Raw genomic sequence first — 25,605 nt, 5'->3', positions numbered from 1 at the left:
GCTTGAGCTCATTTCCCACGAAATGTGAGCATTAGCCTTGCACCTAACCGAGGATTAGCAGCAACATCGGCGCTTCAGAACGTCACTTGGCATAAGAGCGCTGAAAACGTTCTTGGGGATAAGTTTGTAAGGAATTCCTGGAAGCCTCACTCTGCTCCTCTCCCATAGGGTGCTGGTGGAGGGGGCTGCGGAGGTGCCTCAGAATGTGCAGGCATTTCAGTGTTTAATCCGCAATCGCGCGCACAGCTGCGTGTGGGAAGGGCACCGCAGCACGCGGTCCGCTCACCTGGGTGGCCACGGTGCCCTCGCTGGGCAGCTCACCCTGAGCGGGCACGGGAAGGCAGCAGAACCCGTTCTGGGCAATAAAGGGGCGTGTTGGGGCAGGCAGATCCAGGCTCGGTGTGGCGGGGCGGGGAGCACGGCTGCCCCCTCAGCGCCCGCGCGGTGCCAGGGCCTGCTGCGGCCCCGCGCGCCGGGCGGGTGAGGGGAGGCCGCCCCGCGGGCCCCACGCGGGACGGGGGCGGGAGCCCACGCGGCCGGCGGCGCCGCCGCCCCCGCCGAGGCCTCGCGGGCAGGGGGAGGGCCGGGCGCGGCCCCCACATGACCCGGCGGCCCCTAAGCCCGCGCCGCGGCCGCGCACAGGGGCCGGGGCCGCGCGGAGCTGCCGCGGCCGCGCGATGCGGGCGGGCGCGGGCGGGCGGCGCTGGGCGCTGCTGCTGCTGCTGGCGGCCTCGCTGCCCCCGCCGCGCGCCCAGCGCCTCGGCGCAGACGCAGGTAGGGGGCACGGCGGGGGGTCCTAGGAACGCGGCCCCCTCCGACCCTTCCTCCCTCCATCCCTCCCTCCGTGCCGGGGTCTCCCCCTCTGCCCCGGTGCGGGCAGCGCCCCCTCTAAAACAGAGCGGCCGAAGCCGCCGCCAGGGCGCGGGCGGCTGCTGACCCGCTCGCTCCGCGCTCAGATAACGGGACGAGCTGCGTCCCCTCCTCGTCCTCGGAGTTTCCCGAAGGCTTCTTCACGCCGCAGGAGAGGAAGGACGGCGGGATCGTGATCTACTTCCTCATTATCCTCTACATGTTTCTGGCGGTGTCCATCGTGTGCGACGACTATTTCCTGCCGTCGCTGGAGATCATCAGCGAGTGTGAGTGCCCGCGGCCCCGCGCGCTGCAGCCTCCGCACCCGCGCGACGTGTCCGCGCCTTTAAAACAAACTCGGAGCGCGGGGAAGGCGCTTACCTGACCCGTGCAAACCTTTAAACTTACTCGGTATTAACTAAGTTGCCAATAGAACGGGGCTAGCAATATTATGTCTAAGTTACTAATAAAGCCTCCGCCTTATAAAAAACTAAGGAACCAAAACTTTTTCTGTGTTAAAGAAGGGGAAAAAAATCTTGCTGGTTGCTGTAGGAAATAGGAGCGAACAGGCTTCAGCACACACTGCTGCTTACACAGTGAAGGTATGGCACAAGTAGAAATTACTCCAAGTACAGTAAACTTAGTGAAGTCTAATCAACCTGTGCACCAGCTTCAGCAGACTATATAACATAATTATAATATCAGTGATTAAGAAAAAAAAGATGGTTTTAGTAGCTGTCAAACCAAGATTGGGGAACACATCCTTGAACATTAAAAAAAACATTCTGCAGAATGGGAACATTTGTAGGAGATGTGAGCTTAAATATTGCTGTGGAGCTGATACATCTTGTTATTGATGAATAAACAAGCATTTTTCAGACTGGTTTTCTACAGTTAGCCATTCTGCTCTTGTGTGAACTTGATCCAAAGAGTGATAGTTACATTTCAAAAGCAGTCAGCTTCAGAACAAAAAACCTCATTTCAAGCAAGACCCAGGTTCTTACACTGTAAGAAGTGAGTATTTGAGTGTACGATCCGAGCAGCACTAGTGTGACCCTCACTCTGGTATGTCTGGTATGTGAAGACAGAGCAGCAGGGATTTGCCTGAGATGAATAAACTTGACATGGAACAGGCAGCACCCAACCATACCATCATACCATCCAAGGAATCTCCCTACAACTCTCATCCATATGAAGTAGAATTAAAGCCTAAATAAAAGTACACCTATCTTAAAAGCCTGCCCAAATCTTCTGTATTATCCATAGTTCTTTATTAAACTGTTTTTTGCAATAAAGTTAGAAATAAAGTTTTCCAACTAACTTTTGTTCTGTTCTTTCTAACTTTTGCAATAAAGTTAGTTGCAATAAAGTTAGAAATAAGTCAGCCCAAACCTATCTGCTAATAATAAGCCTGTTATATTATTTTACTAATTTCTAATAAATACATGCAAAAGGTACAGAAACAAGCAAAGCTAATTCCTATTACAATTTAGTAGCATCCACCCTACCCTAGACTGAAATAAATAATGGCTGCAGACTACTGAAATACATGTGTATTTTTAGCAATTCTCTTACTCTACCCTCAGGCCTTGGCCTCTCTCAAGATGTCGCTGGAGCAACTTTTATGGCTGCTGGAAGCTCTGCTCCAGAGCTTGTCACTGCTTTTCTGGGTAAGAGATGCATGTGTTGACTCCTCAGAATCTAAAATTCTTTTCCTTGCATGCCAAACTGGAACATGATCATAAAGAGTGACTTTCCTTACAGGAGTCTTTGTGACAAAGGGAGATATTGGTGTTAGCACCATCCTTGGATCAGCAGTCTATAATCTCCTGGGTATTTGTGCAGCTTGTGGGCTATTTTCTAGTGTGGTATGTACCATTTTTCATAGTTATGCTCCTCAGAGCTAAACAATCATCCTGGTTTACTGACAAAAGCCAAGAGAGACTTACTATGACAACTGTCAAGTTTATTATTTAGTAGCAAAACCAGCATGTAATCAATTTAACTTGCTATGAAAGATTTTAAAAACACTAACTTGTTAAATAGCATAGTTAAGTCATTACTAAGAATCTTAAGTTTTTACATAATATAGAAACAACATATTGATGCAGCATCTACAGCACTTGGTGAAAGTATTACAGACAAGTTCTTTCTAAAAGAAGTAAATGCATGTGTTCTGCAGGTTTCGAGGCTATCCTGTTGGCCACTGTTTAGAGACTGCCTGGCGTATACAGTGAGTGTAGTGGCGGTCCTCGCGATGATATCGGACAACAGAATTTACTGGTAAGAGCATAAGTAGTGCGGAGTTCATGTTGACTGGAAGTTAGTGAGACAGTGTTTAAAAACAATCAAACACAAACACCACCAAACTTAAAGTAGCCTGAACTGCCATTCACTAACAGAAATAAACATCTTGCTGGCTTTAAAAAATGTGGAAGTCACAGCATTTGTGAAAGTTATTACAGAAACATTCAAGCTCTGCATATTTATAAAATCTGATCTGCATACGTTTCTCTCTCTAGACTTCACAATTCATACCATAACTTTTGCCATAGCATTTAGTCATCTTCATTTACTCATTTCAAGCCTCTCTTTCAATAGCATCACTGTTACAAGAAATGTTTGTGTGCCAGGAGCAGATCATGAGCTGCTGATGTTGACTCCCTTCAGTCAACACTGAAATTCCTGTTGTCTTAGCAAGTCACTAAGGTCCAGTACCAGATCTCTGAAGTTTGACTCAAAATATCACATACTGTCCCTCCCTTTAACCATCACATGAAGATTTTTGAAAATATGAATTCAGTCAGTAAATTCCCCTTGAAAACATGCAGCTATGCAATACACAAAGAAAAAAAAAAAAAGACTCAACAGGGTAGAGGAATTAATCAAACTGCTGAAATAGAGAGACACTCATGAACTTTCATGACACTGCCCATGCAAGTACAAATGCTTTTGTATATTCTCCTATTGCTACCCAAACAAATCAGTTCTTTCTTCTTAAGACAGCCACTTTGATTTTTTTTTTCTTTCTAATTCTCTATTACTTACACATCATGTAAAATTCCTTTCTTATCCTAGGTATGAAAGTGCTTCCTTACTATTTATATATGGATGTTATATTCTGGTACTGTGTTTTGATATTAAAGTCAATCAGTATATCATGAAGAAGTTTAGTCCCTGCTGTACATGTTTTGCCAAAGCCATGGAAGAGAGTAGTGAGCAGCAGCCACTAGTCGGATGGAGGGAAGAGAGCGGACCTCTAATTCGTCCACAATCAAGAAAAGATAGTGGAATTTTTCAAGATGAGCTGGACTACTCACAACTCTCCACAAGCTTGCATGGGCTTGATGAAATCTCTAAAGGTATCAGTTATTATTACAGCTGTCTCTGTGCCTTATGCAGGCACTCTGCATGCCTGTCTAAATCAATGTTAATAAAGAGCGAGTTTTAAGATCTTCTTAATAAAGGATGAGTGACTTCAGTAGTAACTGCTACTGTTACCTGCTACTGGATACTGTTACAACAATGGCAGGTTCACAGCTCAAAATATGCAGTACAGATAAGAAATAGTTATGATGAGGCTACTGACCATCACTTTCCTCTTCACTTAGCTTTCTTAAAAAAGAAAAAAAAAAAAAAACACACAGTAGGTTATAGTTATTTGTGATGAGCATTTTGTGTAAACCTATAGGGAAACATTCATTTTTAATCTAGTTTGGTTCGCCTAGTAAGAACAAAGTTTGATTTCAGAGTCTAGTCCAGTAGGATGTAGGCACTAATAGGGCTACAGTTAGAACTTGAGGAAGAATTTTTTTTTTTTTTTTACCTTTTTTCCAGTATTCTTACAAATAGAGCCATGTTGTATGATTATATGCTAACATTTTAAACTTAACGCTACATTTTAAAACAAGTTACTTTTTCTTCAGCAGATCATCCAAGCGTCTTTGCCATGCCTGAAGCAGACATGAAGAGAATTTTGTGGGTGTTATCACTTCCTATTATTACACTACTCTATTTGACTATACCAGATTGCAGAAGACAGTTTTGGAGGAACTGGTTCATAGTGACATTTTTATTTTCAGCAGCATGGATTTCTGCAATGACTTACGTTCTCGTATGGATGATAACAATAGCAGGTAGGAACCCAAACTATTGCTGCTATGCAGAATCACCCAATCAAGAATTGCTGAAAAAGGGCAAGTTTTCTCCCTACGAAGCAATTTATTTCCCACAGTTGACGGTCAGAGCTTAGTGGTGTTTATTTCACTGTGCAAAAAAACCCCAAACCCACAAAACTAATGTTTCAGACTGGTTAGTTCTTCCCTCTAACGAAAACCTGCTGCTTCAGACTGTTTACCATCACATGAATTAGAATGTGTTCACATAACTCCAAAAAATAGCCTACATTTAAACAGACAGTCAGCTTCATTAAACTGCTTCATGAAGTGAAACAGTTAGATATATAATGTTAAACTTGTCAAGCTTCAGCTTGACAAACACAATCTACCAAGACTGGCATTAACAGTTCAAGTATTCATAAAAGATCCATTATTTCTAGACCTGTAGATTTTCTTGGACAATTAAATGATAAACTTGGTATTAAAATAATTGCCAAAAATCCCCATATTTCTGTACCATTCTGTTTTAGACTACTGTCACATATTACTAACCATTCTTTTTGTGCATGTGCTTACCTCTTACAAATCTGCATTGCATGTGAAGCAGTAAAAGCTTTACATTAAGTCTTCCTACCAGTGAGAGAAAGGGTGCAAACTTGCATAAAAACAAACAAACAAAAAACTTTCAATACCTCAGGTTTTTTTTTCTTCTGTCTTGTTTCACTTTCTCCAGCCAGCTTGTGAAAAATCAGGTTTTTAATTTTAAGAACAAACAAAATCCAGAAATCTCCAAACAAGAACACAAAACTGTACAAAACCTGCCATTTCCATGTTATAGCTTACTAATACTCAAGTATTCTGCTGGTTCAGCATCTTAAACTTGTTTTCAAGTAAGTTCAATGAATAACTCCTTATTAAGTGCAGAAAAAGACTCTCACATTCAACAGACCTTTAACAAATTAATAATAGATTGCTGGATGTAACACCCACCAGGTTCACTCCCTGGTTAAATAATTCTTCACTTGTATCTAAAGAGCAGTAGTTATTGTCTGAATGCTTTAAAATAGAATTCCCATGATTTAATTCAAGTTATTGCTGTGCTACTAGACAAAGCACTAATTCATATGAAAACTGGTACACTGGAGTTTCAAATAGTGTATTAGTGTTAGTCCACTTTGAAAAGTCATCACAAGCAGCATTTGGGTCTTTGTCCCACTACGTTGAGATCAAATATGTTCTATTTACACATTAAAACTCTTAAAACTTACATATATATCTATATATATATATATTCTCAAATCCATTTTTTTTCCATGAAAGATAATTCAAAAAGGTGCTATAGTTGCATAAACTGCCTATCAGAGTCTCATAAAGGTACCATAGCTGGGGACTAAATTTTGGTGTTCAAGAATGAATCTAATTTAGTACACCAACTTTTTGTTGCCTGCAAAGAAGTTTTGATTACTATAGCAAGATATTGCTACAAATACACAAAATTAAGTAAGGGTTAGAAAAACAAGACCATTTTGTCTTTATGGCCAATTGCTAGGGAAAAAAAGCTCTACAATTAGATGAATCTAATGAAAAAAGAAAGCAGGTTCACCTGAGTTTAGGTTCTATCTTATTACCTTCAGAAGGGCTATAAACTAATGTTTGATTCATATAGCTAATTAATTCATATTTCAACTTCGTTCACTTGGTATGAACCATTATTTTCCAGCCTAGATGTTTTAAAAGTTGATCATTTTGGTCCCTCAACCTATAAATTTCTTATGTTAGGAGTAATGGAAGAGTAAGTTCCACTACAAATTCTACATGGGATCATATTCAGCCTCTTTGAACAGAAAGCAGGTTCAGACCTACCTAGGCTAAGCCAATGTGTACTAAGCAATCACTGCTCGCCCAGCCTGTGGTGCACTGCTGCCTATTTTTATTGTCTAATTGCTTTGAGTAAGAATCCAGATTTCACCAAAAAAAGCCTTTACTTTTTAGTCACCAGAAATTTAGAACAACCTATTATTATTAATAGTTTCAACAGAGATATCAAACACTTCAGCATAATCAATCCTCATGTGTGCTACATTAGAAAAACAAACAGCTGCTTCGAAGATGAACTGAATCCCTGTTTCAAGTGAGAAAATAATACACTTTCAGAACATGAAGGGCTAAGCATACAGTGGGAAAGAAAAAATGATCAGCTGTTTTAGTAATAATTCAAAACTTTTCTCAAACCAATATTTAAAGGAAATTGATGAATTATTAACACTTATGAGTTATTTAATAAATATTTGATTCTTCTGAATCCAACAAGAAACTGAAAAACTTCAGCTTTTTAATTTAATTGAAAAGTTAAAGCCATGTAAGTTGAGGAATTTTGTAGTAATGATCTCAACTACCTTCCTCCCTAACAAAATTCATGTGCTTTTTTCCCTCCTCCTTTAAAGGGCAGGTAATTTTAAGAGATACTGCTTCATGGGACTTTGAAACACTAACAGTGAGATGCCCCAAAATATAAAAAATTATATGCTTTAAAGAGTGGGGTGGGTGGGGGGTAAGACTTAAGTCTTTACTGTATCTGAAAGACCATTTCCTAACTGGCATTCTCTTGAGCACTAGAGATGTATTGAAGGCTTAAAAAAACCCAACCAAACAAACATCTTATGAAATAAGATGGTGATTATACTGTGTATTTTTTCCTCTTTCCTTTTATTCAACTGAAGAACAAGGACAGGGTGATATTTATTTTAACCACTTTAACTTGACTACATATAAACTGACCAAACTATAAGTTAGCTGGCAGATTCCTTTTGGAATTAGCATATGGTTACTAATCCTTTCGCCAGCAGACAAAAGCCCAAAGCAATTTATTTGGGTGAAACTTAAGTATACTGGCATTTTCTATCATCATTTATCAACTGCAGGTGAAACCCTGGGAGTTCCAGAGTCGATAATGGGCCTCACACTACTAGCTGCAGGAACAAGTGTACCAGATACAGTTGCAAGCGTGCTGGTGGCTCAGAAAGGTAATGATTTTGGTGTTCAGGCCCATTCTACTGAATATGTTTAAGAGGAACTATGGAAGTGGAACAACTTCAAATTGTTGTTACCGCTTCTAGAGCTTAAGTTTACTAATACTGAATTAAAGTAGCTTACCTGAAGTAGCTGTGTCTCAGCGGTTTAAAAGCTCTAGAGTATTTCAGGCAGGTGTTCCAGATTAGTTTGATTTGCTGCTGATCAAGTGTTACAATCTTAATACAAAATGCAGCTGTAGGTCATGGTATTTTAAACATGAATGGATTTTATAATTGCCTGACTAGCTTATTTTAAGTGCAGCTGTGCAGATGCTGGTGATCGAGGGACACAATTCTTCTTATGCCTGTGATACCTGAAACCACACTCTGTATAATGATGTTTATAGTTCTTTAAATTAGAAGTGTGAACAGGGTGCTCTGTGAGAAATTAAGGGCTGACAATCTGTTCCTCAAAAACAGTTTGGCAATTCATATGATACAATTAAATAGGCTCATGTATTTTGTTTTGTTTTGCAGGAAATGGAGATATGGCTATGTCTAACATTGTAGGATCCAATGTATTTGACATGCTGTGCTTGGGAATACCGTGGTTTATAAAAACTGCATTCATAAATACATCAGGACCCATAGAAGTGAACAGCAGTGGTTTGACATACACAGCCATTTCTCTCATCTGTTCTGTTGTTTTTATTTTTCTGGCAGTTCACCTGAATGGCTGGAAAATAGATAAAAAATTGGGAGCAATCTGTCTTGTACTGTATTTAGTATTTACTGTAGTATCAATTTTGTATGAACTTGGCATCATAGGGAACAATCCTACAAGGGTCTGTGGTAACTAGTTTTAATAAACGATTATACTGAACAAAAAATAAAAGCAATAGAGAAAGATCAGTTTCTTCATTTAGTCAAAAAAAAATCCACTCTCCCACTGGGCTCTAAATCTTATTTACAGAACTGACTGATGGCATTAAAGTAATATTAAGTAGAACTAAAGTAGAGCAAAAACATCACAGCCTATTTGGAGCCCTTTCTTTTATAGTCAAGAATTATGCTATGACTGCAACACACATATAAAACCAAAATTCTCAAAAAAAAAAGGCATCTAGTTTTACCTTACAATGTTGATACAAGCTGGGGAAAATCAGAAAACGCTAAACAAGTCCCACTATGCAATCTTGAGACTAACAGAGAAAATGGCTTATCTTATTAAAAACAGTATAACCATTCATTTAAACTGAATGACTAGAGACACTTGGCCTAATTTTCCAAAGGTGCTGAGCTGCCAAAGCTCCCACTGTCTAATGGGACCTGCAGGTAGCTCAGTGCCTCTAAAAAAACAAAAACAAAAACAAAAAAATCAGGCAAATTGTCTTTAAAAACCAAACATTTTAAGATTCAGTTAACAAGTATCACAGTATATTAAACACTATACTGTTAAAGGCTGGTGGGATTTAAAAGTTCATTTTTACAACTTTTGTAAGCATACAGTGTTACTAAAAATGACTTACTAGGATAGAGAGGCTAAACAGACATAGGAATGTTCCTGAACATACAGGTTTAAGTTACGCATTGCGATCCAAGCGTACATCAATTTCTCTGCCACTGATTTTTATGCCGTTCATTATCCTACAGGCTTTTTCAGCAGATTCTGGTGAGTCAAATCTGACTGTTCCACAACCTTTTGATTTTCCATTCTCCATTTTTATTTCTGCAAACATTACATGACCTGAGTAAATAAGTTAAACAGCAGTTATTTTAAGTCTTCTGTGAACGAACAACTAAAAGAACTAGTTAAAATATTTTTAAAGATTTTTAAAATATAACCTATGAAGACATAAAATCAGTACTTTCAGACAAATGACCATTCAGAAAAGATGTCATGGATCAAAAGAGCAGCAAAAAGTTTAAACGAAGGCCCCCTGTTTCAAGCCTTCTTTTCTAGTAAGGCCAAGTATGGCTGTATTTGACCTTAACTTTGAAAATAACCTTTCCTACTTGGATAAGTTGTGTGTTTCATTCAGCCACCCTGCCAAAATGTGACTATTAAGATCCATAAACTGAATTCTGGTTCAATCTATTCCACCACATTCACTACAGGAATATACCAAGGAATCACAGCAATCAAGTAATTTTGCCAAGAAGTTGCATACCAAGATTAGAGACTGAAAAATAGTAAAGTTACCACTTAAGAGGGGCGAAGAAATACCATGCAAAGGGCAGTTACTGTGTCTGTTCTCTCATAGAGGAAGATTATTTGCTCATGAGGCAACATTTTTATACCACAGAATACCAACCCTTTCATTCCACAGAAAAGATTTGGTGCTTAGAGCTGATGAATTTTTGATTAGGATACTTTGGAGCACACCACCCTCAAGCCCCAAAAATGCTAGTTAGAACAAGCAAGTCTCCTTAAAATACATACTTTTTAGATATACTTTTTTATTTTTAAGACATATAACATAAGACTGGCCTTTCACTGAAAGAAACTGCAAACATGGAGACGTACTCTTTATAGTCCCTTACAATACTGCCACGAAACCAAGCTGTTAACTTATATTTGTGCTTATCACTCTTAAAAATAATTACTGCATGTTAGTTGCTGAAGAAATAATTACAAAAAAATCTGAATTCTCTCAAAAGCCACTTCTAGAAAACAATAACTTGAGTATAAATGTAAGTATATTATGAAAAACATGGTGTTAGCAGAGTATCTGTAACTTAAAAAAAAAAGTTCAGATATTCAACATAAATCACTTTATATTACAACTGTACTTGCAAAAGAAGTTGAACTTCCTTAGGAATGTGTTTTAAATACTGCTTTACTAAAAATGGCTAAGAACTGTTTAATAGCTCGGCATAAGGTTTTTAATTTTGCGTATCTATCCATGTTAAGGGAGAAGGTGGAGAGCAGGGAAAGAACATACAAAATAACACAAGAAGACTTCTGCAGCAAAATCAACAATTAAGAAGGTCTTGCTGATTGCGTGGATGAGCTTGTTAATCAAGATTAGATAACCTCATGTGGTTAAAGGCTGAGCATGAGTTATGGGCCAGACTTTTATGTAATGCTTTAGTTGAGTGGAATCCTTAGCATGAGACTAAGATCTGCAACTCCCAGGAATTACATTAACAGTAGTATAGTCCTGAAGGCAGTAAAAAAAAAATTCACTCTGAAAAGATGGAGCACTAGATTTGGCTGTAATTCAGCAACAAAAGCTTCAAATCCTACAAAACGCCTCAACACCTGAAAGTCAGCATAGTTTTGACTGCAAGTTCTAGCTGGTAACAAATTAGCAAATCGCTGTGTAAAGACTGTCTTCACTACTAGATATCAGTACTTTATTTCAATTTTTTTCTCCTTCCTGTCACTCCAAAATAAGCACAACTGTCCTGTAAGCCTGTTAGAACTTTCCATTCTTAAAGTGAGCTCTGAAAAGACATGTATTTCTACACCCAAGCTTCACTTGTCATTCATTTCTGTAGAAAGACAAGTTTTCTAAATTAGAAAATTACTAGATATTCAAGAAATTCTGTATCTTATACAAAAAGGCACTTGATTTTTTTGAGGAAAAGGGAAGCATTAGAGCCTGCAAATATGCTAATCTGGATCTAACCTTCTTAAAAATATATTTGCCACTTTGGCAGAATTACTAACTCTGCCTCAGTGGTACTCTGATACTCTGCAATACCATTTCTGTGTGAGAGGTATAACCTGGATGAGGCCCACACCCCTGCAGACATTTATTTTAAAATAAACACATTGTTATAGACTATGTATCAGCAAAAAAAAATACATAACCCCTGCTTCAAAAAAATAAACAAACAAAAAAACACCTCAAAGGGAGATTTTATTAATGGAATGGTTTAAAGTGCGTAACATCAGAGCACTGAAAGCCATAATGGGCCAAGTTGTATCTTGGTTTCATACTGCAGAATCATGTCTAAGACATGGCTAAAAAGTATTTCTATAACTTTCCTGAAAGCAAGAAAGATTAGGCTGGCAAACTCTTATTTAGGTTAAGGCAACAATCTCATCCTACTGTGCTTGTCTAATATGCATCATACAGGCCATAAAGTCAGTGTTTAGCAGAGATGAGACTCACATACATACCACATTGACTGAATTTCTCCTTTAGCTTCTGCCAAGTCAAGTCAAAAGGAAGCTAGAACAAAAACGGGTATTAATAACATTAAATATTACATAGAAAAAGCATGAAATCAAACATGCACACAAAATAAGCTATGCTTTCTATGTATCCAACTGCTTACATTTCTGACAAATATCTGGTTGCCTTTAGAGCCTAATCGCTCTCTCATGGCGCCTCCCATCGGGCCAGCCACAAATCCTCGGTCCATATCGATGTTCCTGTCCAGGCCTCCACCCAGAGCCGGTCCCATTCGATCAAAACCAGAACCCAGCCGATCCATCCCCATTCCCATTCTGCCAGGCATACCACCCATTCCACCACCTACACACAGAAAGAAAAGAGAAACATATTTTTCTTTTAAATGCGTAAGTACACTGGAAAAAATAATAATTATTTTTTTCAGGAGAAAAAATCTTAATGAAACTGATGCAATACAAAGCCTAACAGTACATGCAGTGATTCATACAGAAACATGGCTAATATTTTAAGTGTGTTAGAAGACACAAAGTATCAGTTTAAAATAAAAATAAAAAACAAACTGCATCAAGCTTTAGTCATCCCATCTATCATAGTAGATGTTGAACAGCACATGTAAAAAAAAGAGATTGAAAGGTTGTCCAGTTTCATTAATAAAAAAAACTAATACATCACGCCAAAAACAGACTAATAACTGTGGAAGCAAAAATATAGATAACAACTATATGGTTGCTAATGCAACCACTGCAAATGCAGGAAGCAAAACATTAAGCTTTACCGAGGTAGCTAGGCCCACACTTAACACCACAGTTTTTCTGAAAAAAGTATACTCTGAAAAGATGTTACTGTAAATGCTGTGAAGAGTACACACTTGCCTATGATATATGTAATAAAATATACTAATGCGTATTAATATATAAAAAACAAGACTACTAATTCAAATAACCCATTAATCTTTATTTATAAACCTAGGGATCTTTTAATGCAAAGCAAAACTATCAAGTTCACCATGAAGGACCCTCTTTAAGCAATATGGTTTAAGCAATATGACTCTCAAGATAACCTTATTTTTTCAGCTGCTCTGGCTTGAAGGACTGAGACATTGGTCATAATAATGAACTCAGTATCAGAACTCTGCACATAACTAAACTGAGTGATAATCAGAAATTCAAGCTCTGATTGGATATGTCAATAACTTCTCATCGCTAAGTCAAACAAAAGACATAATTCCAAGACACTAATACTAACTAATCTAGCAATTTTACTACTTCTACACAGTTACAGGTGCTTCAAAAGAAGCATACAAGAGTTACTCTTTGCTATGATACACGCTAATTACTATTTTAAATGTTTACCTCTTTCTAAAGCACATAAACCTTATGTTCTAATCACAGTTCTCTGCCTTTGGAGTGAGAAATTAAAGGAGTAGGGACTGGGAACAGAAAAAAAAAATACCACCACAAAACACCTTCCTCTATAGCTCTAGTGCATTTATCCTGGTCAAAGTACAATAACAAGCTGCAAGAAGACTGTTCTGTGCCTGGGCACTTCCAGGCCTCATGCTCTATTCAAAGAGTGTCTCATTTGAAGGTACCCAAAAGTAGCAACATGAAGCTGAGTGAACAAACAACACAGCATGCATAAACCAAGCAAAGTTCACCCAACTTCAGAAGCCAACAGTAAATCCTGTTCTAAGCTGCATGAGAAAAAGCTGAAAGAAGTAAGCATCTGCGAAACAAGGAGGGCTGCAGAATTTACCATTCCTATCCAATACCACCTGTTCTGCAGTAAGAATAACTTTTCTAGCATGCCTTTGCAAAAGCAGGCTCCCACAAGTTGCAAGGTTGGCAAGATTCAGGATTCATAAAAGTATGTTTTAATAGCCAAACTACATAAAATCTGGTAAGTGTATGGAGCTAAATAATTCTTTTCAAATCACAGCATTACTTATATTTTACAGAGGGAAAAATAAACAAACCAACCCATACTTTAACACCTATCTTCATCCTCAGAGATGGCTACAAAGAACACTTAGATTACTCCCTAAGAGTAACAATGGTAAAGGAGAGGGAAAGAAGACCAAATAAAATCAGGCATTTTCTTGGTTTGTCCACTAGTAAAGCTCTTCTAACATTATGTTGTGATTTGCCACAGGAAACTTAATAGTTGTCATACTCATCCTTCCAAAAGAATTGCCGAAACCACGGTTCAATGCCATCTCACTACGCACAAAATCTCTGTCTATATTTCCTCCGATTCCACCATGGAACATTTCTGTAGGGAACAAAGCACAAAATGGAAATATTCTGATCTCTGTATCAAAACCACTGTTCATAAGGGACTTTTCTTTTTCAGCTGCTTATTGAAAGAGAAACAAGTTTAAAGTACAAGTCAGAAGCATTTCACTTCCGAATCAGCTGCCATGCCTCTCATGTCAGCTGCTCTGCCGCCGCTCATGCCACTGCTCACATTTCCTCTGAAGTCACCTACATTATCCACATCTCTATAAGGGAACGGGCTTCAAAAAGGCTCACAGATTAGCAGTAAGAAGTAAATGGGAACAATATTCACCTACCTCCCATTCGGCCAACTCCAAGTCCTCTCATATTAGCCATTCCTTCCATTCCACGAAAGCCAGCAAGTCCTGTATAATAAGACAAAAGTGTTTTCTATGCAACAGATAAAAGCAAAACAAAAAAAACCACCAAAAACCAGACAAACCACCTTAATGCAAAAGAACTTCACGGCACATACCGCCTCCTATTCTATTCATTCCACCAAATCCTGGGCCCTCCATTCCCATACCTTTAAAACACAAAGACAAAAACCATTTAAAAGACAGTTAAGTTCCTACTCGATTTTAATAAATGCAGAAATAGTTAACATTTCAAGGGCACAGTACACAAGGCTTGTTTTGATAGTAGTATATAATTCCTCTAGGCACGGAAACGACAATCAAAGTTCTGTAACTTGGAAACTAGGAGCACAGATTTACCTCCTGGACCTATACTGCCCATTCCACCACCCATGCTCAATTGTGTCGCACTGACGGGCTGTCCACCTGGTCCAAGTCCCATACCAATGCCACCAAGACCACCTTAAAAAATCAAAGTAAGTATCATCAGACCACACAACTATCTATATAAGTAAGCACAAAGCAGTACCAAAATTCCAAGACTCTATTTCTAAAGTGAAAGGGGGGCTGGGAGGGAATAGCTCTCCCAAAAGAGATGAGTCTGTGCTTACGAGGTAAGTGAGAAGCTTTGCTGTCTGCAACACGGAAATCTTCATGAGGAACTGATTTGTCATCCTGATTTAAAAAAAAAAAAAAAAAAAAAAAAAAAGGCAAGGATATTATGCTAAAATCCTTTCAATGTTTAACAGAGATATATAAGATAAGAAGAAAAGTAAACAACTTACCATTTTTACATGCATGGGTCTATCAAACAAGAACTGTCCATTGAACATAGCTAAAGAAATGCAAGTCAAGGAATTTAACTACAAAAGGCAATTCTTTTTTGAGAAATCATTGTAACAAATCATTTTTCCCCACCATTATTAGCAGCCTTGTCTTTTCTTATCTAATCTGCAAAATGACAAATCAAAAATCCACTTTACAAGCTTGTTCTTAACAATGACTTAATGTTGTGGTAGAAGAAGCTATATAAGGTACTAGAGGAACATAAAAATGGATTTCATACATGTCATGTTTTAATTTTAAGCTTGTTCAACACTATCAGAAACACTTTTTTAAACTTTGGCAGTAAATTCAGTAACTAATAAAAAATCTGAGTATTATACTCTATACCCCACCCCCTAGCTGCAATGCAAATAAGCATCATCTGCAAAACTATGTTATGAGCCAGTAACCAAAGATTAATCCATAATATGACCAGCTATTTTTCTAAACCAAGGATACATATTGCTTGAACAGCTTCAATTGCTTGTTCAAATGTAACTGTTCCCATTCCACGACTCTTGCCATCTTTGTCTTCTTTGATGTCTGCACGTTTAACAGTTCCAGCAATGCTGAAAACCTCCTTCAGTTTCTTCCAGCCGACTTTGAAGTCAAGCTTACATATAAAAATACACAAGCAATTTCAGTGCACATTTCTATTCTGTCATTAAGTTTGGAAGAGATTTTCTCTATTGTAATAGGTTTTCTTCAGGTTCTCAAACGCTTAATATTCATGAATTGCTACTATTTTCTAATATATACATACTATAACCAAGTCTAACAAAAACTTTAAGTTAAAAACGATTTATACTCTGCATATCTATTTCACTTTTCAAATTAACATACTAAAAAGAACCCATCTTCCCAGTTTCAAGAACAGCTATAGCCTCTGTGTCCCCCTTTAGATATATTTAGCGGGGATGTTCATTTCATCCACTCTTTCTATGCACAGATTTAAGATAGACTATGACTAAGTTAATCCAAAGTAATTAGCAAAATAATATGGCAGGTATATTGAATTTTTTAAAAATATAGCACAGAAATACCATTGTAAATACATGGTGAAAAGATGTGCAATCATCACTTGATCAGAATAAGTATTTTATGTAATAATTAAAAGTGTATGTCAACTTTGAGAGTTTAACATATCTTTCACGTCCAAAATCCGGCTATACATCCCACTTTTTAGCCAAATACACTAATTATGAACATTTCTCATTTCCTTTGAAATCTGAATTTTGCAGGAATGGAATACATTTCAGAAAGATCAAATACTAATTTTAAAATTGATAGTTAAACTTACATTAGCAACAAAAATAGTGGACCCAAGCCTGCCTGCTTGCAAGTTACTGATAACCTCAGGAGGAATGTTTGGATTATTGAGAATAGAAGGTGGTAAATTCATTAATCCAGGTGTCATATCAGGTCCACGGCCTCCTGGAAACTGTCCTCCTGCACGCTGTAATGCCCTACGAGCATGTTCACCTTCAGGGTCCTGCAAAATGTGCAAAAATAAAGCTAGCTTAGTCACCGACACCAGGACTAGTAACAAGAAAAGTTACTATTTAAATTCTACATAAACCCATCAAAATTATCAACTAGCATCCTTGTCCATGTGAGAGGGATCAAGAATTGTATTAGCATGGAGACCTAATTCCCTCACCTCTAGAGGTGGGTCCTTTCAGATGAGGGTTGAGGCATATTGGCAAAGCACTTGTAGAGGAAGCGTGCACTGCCACTTCACATGCTGTACCTAGCCTATGGACAAGTAGAAAAGATTTCAATCTAAAGGACTGTCAGTCTAGTACCTTCTTCCAAGAACTGAATTAATTTAGTTACTTTTCTTTGATGTGTTAATAGCATTATTATAATTGTAAGTGGACATAAAGAACTGCATTAGACACCATTATATGCAACAACACTACAATAAAAATGTTGCCATTAATTTCACTTCCCAATCCGCTCAAGTATCCTATTCCCAACACTCCCTCTTGCCCACCTCCCCCCCACCCCCTCCTTTTTTTTTTTTTTTTAATAATATTTAGAAGTCTTACACTAAGTTTGTTCTTCCCAAAGCAATATTTGGAAACAAGTAATTAATCTGAACATAACAGGATTAGACAACTCTCAGGAAAGAATACAAAATTAAAGACAAAAGTATTTTAAAGAAAGACAGCATTTGATTATTTTCACTTTAGGACATAATTTTTTTCCTCAGTTCACGTGACACAGTAGCAAGATTTTCTGCAAGCCAGCAGGCATTTTAGCCCATTAAAAAAATCACAAAAATAAGTAAACTGGAAATTACACAAATAAGACACTCAACAAAACTATAATATCATTCCAGTACTTAGAATGATGTCACTATTTTAAGTTAAAAGTAGCAGCAATATTCATACCTGTTTAATATTCAGGGGTCTTCCACTAAGATCGTATTTGTTCATAGCTTCTAATGCTTTCTTAACAAAATCTTCATCTTTGAATTCAACCACACTTAGAGAGAACAAAATATTTAGAGTATTAAAACAAAGTTTAAAACATTAAAATTAACATATTATTTGGATAATAATGTGTCTCTACACACACAGAAAAAAAAAAAAGAAGAAACTTACCCACAACCCTATATCCATAATGATTTGTCATCACATGTGAAGAGAGAGGAAAAAAAAAAAAAAAGTCAGTCAACACATAGACTATTTAACATTCCAGTTAAAGATCCCAGTTCACTGTTAAGTAACCATTCATCAAGTTATTTTCAGCCTCAGAAATAATATGTATTCTTTACATGTAGGCAAGGTCAATTTCTCCTATTCCTTTAACATATAAAGCATTGAAATGCAAGAGAATACATTATATTTTATTCTCTTTGAGCCAAACCAGAATTGGACAACAGAAAAGTGCCACACAGATCCATGTAAGGACAACTGGAGAAGGGAAAGGGAGGAGGAGAAAAAAAAAAAAAAAAGAGGCGGGGGAAAAGAAAGGAAAAAAAGAAAAAAAAAAGAACCCAGAACATAACCAATGTCCTGATCAGGACACTCATTGTGTCATTAAAAGCTAACATCTAACTACAAAATTCAAATCCACATACATCAAATACACGAGTATAATGAACAAGGAGTCTGCATACCTCTTCAGTATTGCTAGCATATTTGACAGATGACTTAGTAAGAAAATAACCTTATTGACTGCACCAAAATCCTTCTAACAAAAGCGGAGAGTTTAGGCTTGCTCTAAGCAAAGCAAAGCTGAAAGCATGTTTTAGTTTTAACAAGCATTGAAGAAAGTCATTTACAACAATTGTTACAACTTCAGTTAGGACTCAAACCTGCATTTCTCATGTTCTCACGGCAGGTTCAAGCTGCTGTCGGCCAAACTTTTGACTATTTTAAAGAAGACAAAGGAGCTTTAACCAATCTCCACTCGCAGTGCCTCATTGCTGGCACTCCGTTGGCTACCAACCATCTCCATCCATTTAGTTTTTTAAAAAAGCAATACATTAATCCAGTGTTCAGAGTATCAACCTTTACAAACTGTCAAATCAGGCACTTCAAACAGTATATTCTTAACTAATATGTTTATACTTATTGGCCTCAAGAGCACAACACTAACAAAACTTAAATCTAATCAGTGATTAATTAAATGTCCTTTATATGAAATAGATTGGTAACAAAACAAACATGTTGGCTAAAAAGAATTATGTAAATGCCATTTGTTAACATTTACAAAACACTGTCCTTTAGAGCCAGCTAGTTTGAGTTGCATAGAAGTGTCAAGACTATTTCTAATACAGAATTCTCAGGGCTATCATAATGAAAATCGATGTAAAAATGAAACTTACTTCCAATAGTGGTACAGGTATTATACAAAAATAAAACTGCTGAGGAACTTTTAAACCTCTAGCAGATTGTTGCCCACGGCACTTACCCTTGATTTGCCTTCAGCATCCTTAAACAGCTCCACGTATGTAACCTCACCAACTACATAAGACATACAAAGGGAAAATACCAAGAGACAATGCATTTAAACACCAGTATCTTTCTTTACTGTGCCCCTGTGCACAACTCTACAGAGAAGCACCTATTATTCACCAACAATCAAAACCAGACCAACACACCTCCTGTCAATGGCTATATAATTTAGCTAATTTTCAGAAATCTTCAGCAGCCACATTCTCAAAGCTAAACCCAAGCAACTATATTTAACCTAATTCATACTACAGATCATGTTTTGGCCAGTATGATATAGTTGGTGAACAAATTCAGAAAAACACATAGTCCCTTAACCTAACAAATGAAACAGCAACGTTCACTGAAAAGTGTTACATTTATCATCCTACTCACAACACCTGTTTTAAGGTGACTTTCTACCTGAGTGTCTTCAATCATAAGTTTGCCTTCAATAATAACCAAATTTACACATCAAATATTTCACAGCAAGCCACTCACTTTCTAAAGTAGGAAGTTTCAGTAAATAAACCAATCAAATAGTCATGTCACCTTACAACAGATACACCAGCAGTGACAAAAGGAGTTTTTTTGCATTTTCACAGCCTAGAATCCAAATGTGCTTTGCATTACTTTTGAAGAACCAATATTTTCAAGAAAAATACAGGACTAACTTTTTATAGATTTCATACATTAGGATTATTTTTCCCAAACTTAAAAATAAAGAGTTTGGGGTATTAAGATTACTCTATGAAAACTGCAACGATAGAAACAAGCTTTTAATATAAATCTCCAGACAAACAGTCATGGCAGTAGTGACAATGCAGACAAAAGTTAATTCCACAGCCAGATTCCACCAAAGAAATACAAAACAACTTTTAAAAGACATCCTTTATCTTTTGTATGTTAATACACTATATGTGCTGCTTAAATGTAACAGCCCTTAAAAAAAAATCTACAAAGACTACAACTAGACGAAACACAATCCTTTTAAGAAGTCATGCATATACTCTCTACTGTCACACCAGAATGGCAGAAGATCATGAACGCTTGGTTTACCCATCCTATCCTGCAATGCAATTGTCTTGGATGAAAGTGGGGGAAGGAAGATAGATATACCAAGTAAAAGCCCAAATAAATAAATAAATGAAGAAATAAATAAAGAAATAAATAACAAATCTGTGTGGCTCAAAGGACTATATATTGTATATAAGCTCTTCCCCTTGCTACAATGAGGGGCATTATCAAGAGTAAGTTACCTTTCTCTCTCATAAGATCTTTAATCGCTTGCCATTTCATGTCATATGGGATGTTGCTAATGAAAACTCTATTACGATTGGTAGTTTTCTTCTCTCCAGTGCCTGCATTTTTCTCCTTTGAATATGGATGGAATCTATTCTTGTTTCCAAGAGAAGGGATTGCCTTCGGTTTTGGAACATGCTTCTCTTTCACAGGTGCTTTCTCTTCTTTTGCCGTCTCATCATTATCACTGTATATAAAAAAAAAAAAAAAAAAACACACACACAAGAAAACATGGACACAGAGAACACCGAAAATATTAGTTTCGGATTGATAATTAGAATATAACACTAGGCTCTATACTTCCTATGCTAACAGAAATCACATAAAGACAAATCTAGCTTTTCAAAGTTTTTTTAAAAAGTACTATTTCAAAATATGGTGCTCTATGTTTCAAAACATAGAACAAAAATGTATGATATGAGATCTGCTGTACTGTAATTGCAAAAATTGTATCTTACTGCTTCAGTTACATTCCATTGCCATTGAGCCTTTCAAGATTCAGCAAGACAATATTATGAAACTACTATAAACATTTAAAAGCAACTGACATAGCTGGAGAATAACCCAGGGCACCCACACTTTGGTGCTTCAATATCTTTCACATCAATTCGGTTAAGTTGCACAATATTCACCATGGAAGTTAGACTGTTTCAGCTGTAATTCATGAAAGAGCTTGATACATTTCATTCAACATAATAATATGTAAAAAATAACTCTAATAGGCAAATTACTTTTTGTTTACCACATCAATCATTTTTGTTCATAACTTGTTCCAGACTGCTTTTAGACAGAAATTAAAATTCAATTAAGAAGCACAAACACACATTTATTTTTATTAGTTAACAAAGCTATAATTTGAAAATAAGACAAACGCACAGAAAATAGGTGTAGTACGACACGCTATCCGTCTATTACTCTGCACATCCATTATCTGCATCCATCTAATTAAGTAATCAAGTATTATCCATTAAAAACAACAAAACATAATCTGGCCTCTACTCTTTCCAAAAAAAAAAATATGAAGAGCAACAGTTTTTCTTTCAAAATGTCTTTATTTTTAGATTAAAAATGCAAGAAAAATTTTAAAAGAGTCCATTTCTCAACTTTGATGAAACTATATTCTTTGAACAGTATTAGGTGAAACACCAGAAAGAGAAGCCAAATCTCTTCAGCACTCTTGAAAGGGTTGCTATCAAGAGGTGATCTAGGAAGCTAACAGAGGATCAACATGCCCGACTTTTACTTTCAAGGGAGCTGAACCACTGAACTGAAAGGCTCCAATTATAAACTCATAAAGTGTGATGTACTAAACATATGCCTCTTAGATGTATAAATATCTCATTCAAATGTTACTGCAGCATAAAGGGAAACTTTAAAAGGACTTTTATACAAACTGTCATTTCAAAAAGTCAGGGTTAGCCACTTGAGTTAGAACAATTACTCAAGTGTCTGACAGGACTGTCAAAAGGACTGATCATAAGCCCTCTTTGTTGAATTACGTTATTCTTTACAACTTTTCTCACATTTTAGAGGGCCAAACAAACCTAAACTTCTTATCTGGTTCTGACACTTCAGGATGTACCCAGGTGTAAAAATAAGCCAAACATATTTGGGTTTTGCATCTTCAGTATCCAGTTACATAATTTATTTTAATTTACTGAAATGAGCATTTCCAGCTCTCTTTGCAAAGTTATTAACAAAGTAGTAAGTGACATTCTTGCACTCAGAACATGTGCACCTTCCATGCAGCTAGACTGGTTATGTGCTCAGAAACAGACATTTTTAGGGAGGAGCAATGTCAAACACATCATTTTTTTTCCATGATCACTTCCCCAGTTATAAAGCATTCATATGACATGAACTTTGTGTTCTGTATGTTTACAATTGGATGAAGATAAGACTGTCTGCTGAGCTATGTGTGGACATTGCTCTGTGCTAAATATTGTCAAATTTAAAACATTCAAAATTAACAATACATTCAATCACCCCTTAAGCTCCCTCTACAATATCCCTCCTCGCACCCTCCTGTGTATTGTGGCAGGACAGTTCTTGGGTGGCTGTGTAAGGAAGTGAAACAGCGGGGGAATCAGGCAGCTGCAAAAATCCTGGGGGACAGCAGGGAGTAGAAAGGGCAGAATATCAGTTTTCCAGTCAGATCAGTTCCTCCAAATCCAGTTCCATCTGTGTACGTAAATCTTCCACCCCAAGTAAAATCTGAGTTCTTCCCTAAATTTTAAGATTAAATCCACAGATCCCAATCAGCCTTCTAAGCTCCCTCCTGCTTAAAGGATTATGAAATGGCACCTAGGTGCTCCATGTAATGCACAGGTTTCCAAATATGGGGCTCCACCTTTTGAAGAGTAACAGCTTCAAACTTCCAAAAGACCTCTGGAAATCAAAGGCAAACCTTCCATAACACAAATACAAAAGGAGAAGCCCCCAAAGTACTAATCACAAGATCAATCACTCCGAAAACAATATGTCCTTATTTTTAGTAAAAATGTCTATTCCTCTGCTCACAAGTAGCCCTATTGACCCTAAGACCAGTGAACAGCGAATTAAAGAAATTTCACAGCCATGTGTGTGATTCTAAAGCACATACCCCAGTTTAGCTTTGTCATGCTGAACAGCTCTGTTGCTCAATACAACAAATCAAGGGAAATTCAAGTTGAGACAAAGATTCCTAGCCAAGTGTTAAACAAACCTGGTTACAAAAACTAGGCAGTAATTTTTACCTCCACACCGACAGCTTAATGCTTTGCGTGTGTGTTTTGGGGAGGAATGGCAACTGTAATGAAAGAATAAGATGTGAAATCCTGCCATCAAAAACTTATTTTCCTTATTTTCAAACTTAAAGTTGTGACTTCTATCATGCAGGATGGATGGGATTTTTTTCTTTTGCTTGTATTTGGTTTTGGAGGGGAAAAAAACAAAGAGAATTAATGGCGGGGTAAGGATATAAAGAAATAAATTGTTTTAACAGTAACAACCTAAAAGACAGTGAACTATTATATCCCTTCAAGATGTGAAAGGGTAATGATCGTCCTGTGAAAATACAAACTATAATTTGTGTAGCTGGAATCTGTGGGCTAAAACCAGAAAAAAAAATGCTGTCTTGTAATAATCTAAGATTTATAACGTGATTCTTATAGGGAGTCAAGTAAAGGCATAGAATACGCCTTTATTCCTACAGCTTTATATAGAATTTTATCCTGTATATATTTTTAACACAACAGTATCAGACTTCAGCAGCTTGTAACGTGTCAAAACATCACCAATCTCAGCAGCCTTGCTGTACTGCCACAGTGAGTCTGCTACAAAACAAACCTTCCCTCCAAGATTTGTACGAGATAACAAGAAAAGCTGAATTCCAGCAACATGAGGCCAAAACCTAGCTCAGGCAGAGAAGAACCAACCTTGGCAGCCTGACACCAAGAACAACAAAAGCCCGAGGAGGCCACACATGAAATTCTTCTGAGATAATGTTTTGAATTCCCTTATGCTAAGCTCCACAGACACAGGGCTTGGTTTATAAATTCCATAAAAGACAGCTATACTATCTAAAGACAAAGTTTATGTGTGCTCTTTCTAGTAAGTCGCTGCGGGGCTCCCTCCCCATTCCCATGCAAATACTGACTTTAACTCTCAGGCTTTACAACCCACACCAGCAGAGTAGTAAGGGGAAACGTCAACAGGCCAACCGAAAGCACCCAGAGCGCTTGCTCCCCATGGATGCAGCGGGAGCCCCAGGCAGCACCTGCCGCCCCGGCCGCCCGCCCGGCCCGAGCACCGCGGCCTCCCCAGCTCCCCGGCCCAAAGGAGCGGACGGCGGCGTCCCCGGGAGCCCCGCTCCCGGCAGGGGCGGAGCCGGGCCGCGGGGGAGGAGGAGGAGGAGGAGGAGGAGGAGGAAAAGGAGGAGAAGGAAGAGCAGGAGGCGGCCGGCGCCTGCCCCCGCTGCGGCCTAGGCGGCCCCCGCGCCCCCCGGCCCGGCCCCGCACACACATTTTGACGCCGTTAGCGCTGCCCCCGCCGCTCTTGCTGGCCGTCGCCGCTGCCTCGTCCTGCGGCGGCTGCTGGCTGGCGGCGGCCTCCTGGGCGCCGCGCGCGGCGGCCGCAGCCTCGGCCTTGTCGCTCTCCGCCATTTCGCGGCCGGGGCCGCCCCCGCCGCCGCTGCGTTTCAAAGGGGCCCCGAGCGCCTCGGCCGCAGCGCGCCGGCCCCGCCGAGTCTCGCGAGAACGCGCTGCGGCGGCGGAGGAGGGGCGGCGCGGGTCGCGGGTTGCCATGGCGACACCGGGGGCTGCGGGGCCCGCCCCCCCGCGCGCGGCTCTGCCCCGGCCGCAGCCCCAAAGGGCCCCGAGCCCGCTGTAACTCCTTACACAAGCTGCATGATGTAAACGCTGGATGAATCGAAGTCATGACCTCTTAAAATAAAATTTGTCTTGGGTTTTTTCCCGTGTTTACAGTCTACTCATTCCTTCAGGTGTAGTCAAACAGAACACAAGTACTTCTGCCTATAGGATGCTCCATAGTCCCTTTTTCACCGACATTTCAGTATTGTCAACACTAAGGCAATGCCCACATTCATGTGGAATTGATGGTGCCTGAAAATCATAGACCCAAAATCACCAAATCACCCTTGGCCTGTGCTGAGGCAGCTCGCAGGCCAAATATAGGAACAACCTGTATTTGTAATCCAATTAGGGATGCTGTGCCACACTTCCAGTGCTGGCTTAAAAACCAGCCTGTACCTGAGGTCTTCCCCCACTGCAAGGATTT

The 25,605-nt window shown here is 38.6% G+C and overlaps 2 protein-coding genes across 2 annotated transcripts; one reads left to right on the top strand and one right to left on the bottom strand.

The window, feature by feature from the left end:
- Positions 1 to 973: 973 nt before the first annotated feature.
- SLC24A5 (solute carrier family 24 member 5) lies at positions 974 to 8,866 on the top strand. Its single transcript, XM_010219131.2, has 8 exons — positions 974 to 1,136; positions 2,436 to 2,519; positions 2,614 to 2,717; positions 3,032 to 3,132; positions 3,928 to 4,211; positions 4,779 to 4,985; positions 7,889 to 7,990; positions 8,516 to 8,866. The coding sequence occupies exons 1-8, from the start codon at positions 1,070 to 1,072 to the stop codon at positions 8,836 to 8,838; spliced, it is 1,272 nt and encodes a 423-aa protein (XP_010217433.1). The 5' UTR covers positions 974 to 1,069; the 3' UTR covers positions 8,839 to 8,866.
- Positions 8,867 to 9,174: 308 nt separating this feature from the next.
- MYEF2 (myelin expression factor 2) lies at positions 9,175 to 25,028 on the bottom strand. The gene is made up of 16 exons (XM_088540341.1): positions 24,832 to 25,028; positions 20,787 to 21,016; positions 19,508 to 19,560; positions 18,193 to 18,200; positions 17,980 to 18,073; positions 16,884 to 17,075; positions 16,043 to 16,196; positions 15,544 to 15,593; positions 15,370 to 15,433; positions 15,119 to 15,220; positions 14,878 to 14,928; positions 14,699 to 14,767; positions 14,299 to 14,397; positions 12,269 to 12,468; positions 12,111 to 12,162; positions 9,175 to 9,725 (listed from the first exon to the last, which is right to left on the bottom strand). Exons 1-16 carry the CDS (start codon positions 24,969 to 24,971, stop codon positions 9,562 to 9,564), a joined length of 1,722 nt encoding a protein of 573 aa, XP_088396467.1. The 5' UTR covers positions 24,972 to 25,028; the 3' UTR covers positions 9,175 to 9,561.
- Positions 25,029 to 25,605: the final 577 nt, after the last annotated feature.

Source organism: Tinamus guttatus, unplaced genomic scaffold (assembly GCF_059628265.1).
Source record: "Tinamus guttatus ecotype Peru unplaced genomic scaffold, ASM5962826v1 Tinamus_guttatus_pri_ptg000004l, whole genome shotgun sequence".
NCBI classification, from domain to species: domain Eukaryota; kingdom Metazoa; phylum Chordata; class Aves; order Tinamiformes; family Tinamidae; genus Tinamus; species Tinamus guttatus.
The sequence above is the reverse complement of the archived record's forward strand: the minus strand, read 5'-3'. Positions and strand labels throughout refer to the sequence as shown.

What these genes read in the sequence shown, in the direction of transcription:
- SLC24A5 (XM_010219131.2), top strand. Translation starts at nt 1,070, where the DNA reads ATGTTTCTGGCGGTGTCCATCGTGTGCGACGACTATTTCCTGCCGTCG. An exon ending in GCTGGAGATCATCAGCGAGT is followed by an intron (nt 1,137 to 2,435) that starts GTGAGTGCCCGC and finishes CTCTACCCTCAG; the next exon opens with GCCTTGGCCTCTCTCAAGAT. An exon ending in GTGGGCTATTTTCTAGTGTG is followed by an intron (nt 2,718 to 3,031) that starts GTATGTACCATT and finishes TGTGTTCTGCAG; the next exon opens with GTTTCGAGGCTATCCTGTTG.
- MYEF2 (XM_088540341.1), bottom strand. Translation starts at nt 24,971, where the DNA reads ATGGCGGAGAGCGACAAGGCCGAGGCTGCGGCCGCCGCGCGCGGCGCC. An exon ending in GACCCCTGAATATTAAACAG is followed by an intron (nt 17,076 to 17,979) that starts GTATGAATATTG and finishes CACATTTTGCAG; the next exon opens with GACCCTGAAGGTGAACATGC. An exon ending in CAATTCTTTTGGAAGGATGA is followed by an intron (nt 12,469 to 14,298) that starts GTATGACAACTA and finishes TTCTGTGTGTAG; the next exon opens with GTGGTGGAATGGGTGGTATG.